This window comes from Guillardia theta (assembly GCF_000315625.1).
Source record: "Guillardia theta CCMP2712 unplaced genomic scaffold GUITHscaffold_317, whole genome shotgun sequence".
Classification (NCBI taxonomy): Eukaryota; class Cryptophyceae; order Pyrenomonadales; family Geminigeraceae; genus Guillardia; species Guillardia theta.
In genome coordinates this window covers 17233-23264 of record NW_005434360.1, presented here as the reverse complement: position 1 = coordinate 23264, position 6032 = coordinate 17233, and the positions used below count along the sequence as shown (strand labels likewise).

The following is a 6032-nucleotide window of genomic DNA, read 5'->3' as shown; positions in this document are numbered from 1 at the left end:
GGGTTTAGGGAGGAGGAGGATGGAGAGGCTACCAGGCTACTCCACGTCTGAACGTCCTCAAGGGCCTGAGGCTGCAACGAGCTGCTGCAATCCCGCGACGAGACTTGAGGAGAAGAAGTAGAGAGAAGATGCTGCGAAGACGATGAGGAAGAGGAGGAAGAGAACGAGAGGAGGGGGAGTACGAGAGGGGGGGGAGGACGGAAGTCACGGGTAAGCTGAGACGGAGAGGAATAGAGGATGAAGACGATCAGCGAGGAAGGTCAGGAGGAAGAAGAGCCGCAGCAGCAGCAAGGGCAAAAGGAGCACGAGCACGAGCACGAGCACGAGCACGAGGAGGGGCAGGAGGAGGAGCAGCAGCAGCAGCGGAGGGAGGAGAGTCGACCTGGCTGGAGGAGCCAGCAGGTCTCAAAGGATTCTGGTCGGTTCCTATGGTCTTAAGGACCCGTGTCGCATGCTCCTCTATGCCCTTGTGCCCCTTGTGTGCTGCGAGCACCTGCTTCAAGACCTGCAGCAGCGACTCAGAGCATGAGGGAGGAGGGGAAAGAGAGAGGAGCGAAGGACTTGCTCGTCCAAGACAAGGAAGGAGGGGGAGGAGGAGGAGGAGGAGGAGGAGGAAGCAGCAGCACCTTATCAAATCCGAGCGCGAGCATGCGTTGTTTGTTCTGTCCTGCTCCCACGAGGTTTCGGAGCGCAGCAGTCGCTTGCAGTTGAACTTCAGGGTGGTCGAGGTGGCGGCGGAGAACGAGGAGGAGGATGGCGAGGCCTCCTTCCTCTCCTATCAGGATCTTGTTCCCTTCCGCGTTGGACGACAGGTTCTTCAGCGCCGCACAGCCATGGACCTGAACGCTTCTGTTCCCCGCGAACTTCTCCATGGAAGTGACGATGGCGGCGATGCAGCGGGAGGGAGGGAGGACGGCCTTCACTTCCTTGCTCCACGCGAGGTTGCGGATGGCGGCTAGAGCATGCATGTGAACGTCGAGCGAGGAGGAGTGGAGGAGCATCGAGTCAATGATCGTCTCTACCGTCCTGCTGCTCGCGATGATGGTGTGGATGATGTGCATGACGGAAGGCGGCACGCGGCTGCTGCTGTTCCCCGCCATGTTCATCAACGCGCCGCATCCCTGCATCTGAATCCTCTCGCTCCCTCCTCGCGCCGCCATGGCCTCCACCACCAGCTTTATCCCCCCGTTGAGACACACGTGCACCTTCCCTTCCTCGTCCAGCGACATGTTCCGGACCAGCGTGCAGCACAACAGCAGCAGCTCCTCCTCCTCTCCCACCCGCCCCATCGCCTCCGACAGCCCAGTGAGCATGGCGATCTTGACGAGGAGGGGAGAGGAGGACGAGAGGAGGAGGAGGACGGCAGAGGCGTCGCGGCGGATTCTTGAGGACTCGTAGAAGTTGACGAGGGTAGAGAACAAGGTTTCCACCAGCAGGTTCACCCGGAACAGCCAGCTGAAGTCCAGCTCAGCGACGGTCTTGAGGAGGGAGCAGCCCAGGGCCTGCAGGCCTTCGCTGTCCTCGTGGTTCCTCATCGCCGTCGCCACCAGCTCGGGCCCGAAGGCAGACTTGAACTCGTCTAACTTGGAGGAGGAGACGGCCGGGGGGGGGGAAGAGGAGGAGGAGGGAGAGGAGGGAGAGGAGGGAGAGGAGGGAGGGAGGAGGAGGTTGCACAGGCTGCGGCACGACTTCTCCTGCACCCTGGCGTCATCGAGGTGGACAGCCATCTGCTTGAGGATGGACTTCACGTCCTCCTTGCTCGCCGCATGCTCGATGAGCTCCAGCGGCTTCTTGTCCGACATGACAGTTGCATAGGAGAAGCTCACTTCCTTGACTCGCTTCTCCAGCATAACATGCCCGAACGATCGCAGGACGAACAAGCTCACTCGCTCCACCTCCTCCACGCTCCTCTCGAGCTTCTCCAGCACCTCCTCTGTCTCGCGCGACTGCCGTAAGGACGCCTCCTTCACTCCCTTGCTCTCCTCCCTCGCCCGCGCCAGCCCCCGCGCAAGGTTTGCCAGCTGCTGCCTCATCCTCTCCTCGAACCGCAGGCGCGCGCTCGTCGCCGCCTCCAGGTTCTCCTCCGCCTGCCTGTGGCTGGCGATGCCGCGGAGGTCCCCCGAGAGAGAGGAGAGCTTACCTCGCAGCTTCACCTTGGAGCCGATGCTTGTGCGGCAGATGGCGCATCGAGTGAGGGAGGAGGAGGAGCAGGAGTCGTGGCAGCAAAAGCAATGTCCGCAGTCGAAGGCGTGCGAGGCCGGTCGCTCCATGCAGATGGAGCACTCAAGCATCTCCTCGAGATCGGAGATCTTCTTGCGCAGCATCACGTTCTCCTTGCTCCTCAGCTCCATCACCTTGAGCAGCTGCAGCTCGCGGGCCTCAGCCTGTGCTACCTTAGCTCTCTTCGACTGGACCTCGAGCACGAGGTCCTTGTACTTGGCGTCATCGTCTCTGAGACGATCGTTGAGTTTGTCCAGGAGCTGCTCATGCTTGCCCGACATGTCGACCTCAGCCCATCTCAAACTTCCTCCCGCCGTCGCATCTGCATAGATATCACCAGCATGTAAAAATCTTCTTCCTCACCAAAGTGACCACTCAACCTCGATCCTCCTTCTAGTCTATGAGGCCACTTGCCCCTCATCCTCCTACCATTCTCACGTCCGCCGCCTGCTGCTTCTTCTCGGCCTGACCATCTTTCGCGCCATTTCTCATCAAATCAGTTGCATTCGAGCGTCTTCTCTTGTCACTCTCTCTCCCTCCTCTGCTCTTCCTGCCCATGTATCACCCTCTCCTCCTCTCCTCCTCTCCTCCTCTCCTCTCCTCTCCTCTCCTCTCCTCCTCTCCTCCTCTCCCTCCCCTTGACCCTGTCGCAGTGTGCCGCCAGCTCCATTGCATGGCCTTCCCCTCTGAATGTAACGGTCTGTAACGTAGGTGGTAGGAATAATATCGCAGGAGCCTTGCGCTACTGCTGTCGTGATCCTTGTTCTACAAGGAGCTACTGCTCTCTGTCGTGATCCTTGTTCTACAAGGAGCTACTGCTCTCTGTCGTGATCCTTGTTCTACAAGGAGCTACTGCTCTCTGTCGTGATCCTTGTTCTACAAGGAGCTACTGCTCTCTGTCGTGATCCTTGTTCTACAAGGAGCTATTGCTCTCTGTCGTGATCCTTGTTCTACAAGGAGCTACTGCTCTCTGTCGTGATCCTTGTTCTACAAGGAGCTACTGCTCTCTGTCGTGATCCTTGTTCTACAAGGAGCTACTGCTCTCTGTCGTGATCCTTGTTCTACAAGGAGCTACTGCTCTCTGTCGTGATCCTTGTTCTACAAGGAGCTACTGCTCTCTGTCGTGATCGGACGGACGGACAGACGGACAGACAAAATACAGACAACCGGGGTCGGGTGATTGAGACAGACGAGGCAGAGGAGTTCAATGATACGAAAGGGGAGGAGAAGGTGAAGAGAGCTCCACGCGTGTCCTTGTCTGCCGTGTCGTTCACAAACCCATATGGCCTGAGAGTGAAGGGCATCACAGCTCTTTCAGTGAGCATGCTGCTTGTGGCGTTCGAGGCAGACCCAGGTCGGGCGGGGGGCGGAGAAGGAAGGGTTGAGGTTCAGGTCCTCGTGCACGTGCTGGCGGGTCTTGGTGACCTCGGGGGTTCTCACCATGGGCTTGCCCACCTCCTCCTCCTCCGGAGCTCGAGAGTTGGCTGAGCCTCCGTCCCAAGACTTGCGATCCGTTCGTCGCGCTGAAACCCCCGATCAGTTGGGAAAGAGAGCGGGAGCGAGAGCGATAGGGGGACGCGGAGCGAGAGAGAGAGAGGGAGAGAGAGAGAGAGAGAGAGAGAGAGAGAGAGAGAGAGAGAGAGAGAGAGCACCTATCCGGAAGCCGGACGTGGACTGGGAGGACATGGCGGAGAACATCTCGCTCTCGTGGTACTCTCTCTTCACCTCGTTCTGCCATGTCTTGAACCCCGGCGACCCCGGCGCTGTAGGAGACCCTCCCCGCTGCACCCCCTGCGCCTGGGCCTCGCGGGAGACGCTGGAGGGGGTGGGGGTGGAGGCGCCGAGGCGGATGAGGTCGGTGAAGGTGTGGGAGGCCTTGGGGTCAGTGCGGCCGTTGGCGAAGGAGAAGGGAAACTCGCGACGAGTCTGGCAGGTGAAGGTCACGTGCAGCTGCTGCTGCTCCTCCTCTCCGATCAGCCCAGTCGTGTCCGCCACTCTCAGCGATGAGTTCCAGGCGGCGGGCTGAGCCTCGGGGAGAAGCGAGTCAGGATAGCGGATGTTCCTTTGAGCACTCCTGCTGGGGGAGGACGGGGAGTGAGAGGAGAGGATGCCGACCTCCTTCTTGAGGAGGTAGGGGGACGAGCGCAGCATCGTCATGGTCTGCCGCAAGGGGAAGACACTGAATTTGTCCTTCATCCTCTCGTCGTCAAACCTGACGACCTGCCTTCCTATCAGTCCTGCGGATCTCCTCCTCCTCCTCCTCCTCCTCCTCCTCCTCCTCCTCCTCCTCCTCTTCCTCCTCCTCCTCCTCCTCTTCCTCCTCCTCCTCCTCCTCCTCCTCCTCCTCCTCCCACCACCACCACCTCCTCCTCCTCCTCCCACCTCCTCCTCCTCCTCCCACCTCCTTCGTCGTCAAGTCGTGCTTGTCCGCCTGCTCGTTGCTCGGCTTCTCGTACTGCACGTGCTGGAAGACGTCCTGCAGGTTGGCGACCTGGAACGAGTGCCGCTCCTTGCACTCGAAGGTCACGAGCGAAGGACGCTTTTCCTCCCCCTGCTGCTGCCAGCCATCACGGTAAGAGCTGAAGAGGAAGTAACCTCCTCCTCCTCTTCCTCCTCCTCCTCCTCCTCCTCCTCCTCTTCCTCCCCGCCTCCGCCTACGCCTCCCTCCTCCTGCTCCTCCTCCCCCTCCTCTTCCTTCCCCCTCCCTTCCCTCTCCTCCTCCCTCTCCTGACCTTTGACTTGAAGTGAGTTTCGTCTGGCTCCTCCTGCCTGGTTGGGCTGGCGCAGCGGAAGGCGGAGAGGGAAGGAGAGACCTGCTCGAACTGCATCTGCTCCCGTATGTTGCTTTCTCTGCTCTCCCATCGCTTCCTGCTGCAGCGTCAGCTCGGCTCGCGCGGCAGCTCCTCCAGCACCGCTGCTGGTAGGAGATGTGAGGTTTGCCCTTGGACTTGTTGTCTGCAACCCACAGCCGCATGTTGCGACTGAACCTCGTCGCCGAGCTCCGGTTCATCTCCTGCAGGGAGGACAGCTCCTCCAGCGTCTCCCGCGTCCCTCCTGCCTCCCCCTCCTCTCAGCTCCCCGCCTTCCAAGCTCGACAAGTCAGCGACCTCTAGAGTCGAAGCAGCGAGGGAAGAAGTATCCGCTCCCCGGCATCGTCACCAGCGGCTTCTCCTCAAACTTCTCCTGCTCCCTCCACGACTCGGGGTCGCTCCCGATCGCGATGCCTGCGACGAGGATGAGCGAGAGGGAGGAGAGGCGCTTCCAACCTCTGCTGGTGCTCCTCGTGTCTCCCTCCGCCCTCCTACTGGAGCGCGTGAAGGAGCAGGTGCCGCGCGAGATGTCGCGGAGGGTCAGGCGAGGAGAAAGATGCGTCTCGCCTTCCGTCTGCTCCATCGACCTGTGCGATCGGCGGGTGTCCTGCCTGTTGCAGGAGCGTCAGAGGAGGAGTGAGAGGCGGAGCAGCGCCTGTAGGGAGAGGAGACCATCTTCTTCAGCCCCACGCAGGGAGCGATTTCCTCCACCTCCTCGCCCTCCTTCTCTCGGATCGCTGAGCATCAATCAGCGCTCAACCTCCTCCTCCTCCTCCTCCTCCTCCTCCTCCTCCTCCTCCTCCTCCTCCTCCGCCTCCTCCTCCGCCTCCTCTAACTTTTGATCATGGCCCGGGGCTCCTTCAACCGCCTTGCTCTTCTGCTTCTTCCTTCACTCCCCTCTCCTCACCTCTTCGCTTTGGCGTATGGCCTCGACATCACGTACTCGTACATCTCACTCCCCACGAAAGTGGAGGAGAGGAACAGGAGGGTGAAGAAGCAGCA

General features: G+C 60.5%; 2 protein-coding genes across 2 annotated transcripts; both read right to left on the bottom strand.

Moving 5' to 3' along the window:
• Positions 1-247: 247 nt before the first annotated feature.
• GUITHDRAFT_122355 (hypothetical protein) lies at positions 248-2501 on the bottom strand (the record flags this gene model as incomplete). The annotated part of the gene is made up of 2 exons (XM_005818382.1): positions 248-505; positions 627-2501. 2 exons carry the CDS (start codon positions 2499-2501, stop codon positions 248-250), a joined length of 2133 nt encoding a protein of 710 aa, XP_005818439.1.
• A 1033-nt stretch (positions 2502-3534) lies between these two features.
• GUITHDRAFT_122354 (hypothetical protein) lies at positions 3535-5966 on the bottom strand (the record flags this gene model as incomplete). Its single annotated transcript, XM_005818381.1, has 8 exons — positions 3535-3743; positions 3873-4440; positions 4622-4777; positions 4953-5088; positions 5133-5233; positions 5380-5444; positions 5487-5641; positions 5938-5966. The coding sequence occupies 8 exons, from the start codon at positions 5964-5966 to the stop codon at positions 3535-3537; spliced, it is 1419 nt and encodes a 472-aa protein (XP_005818438.1).
• Between the last annotated feature and the right edge of the window lie 66 nt (positions 5967-6032).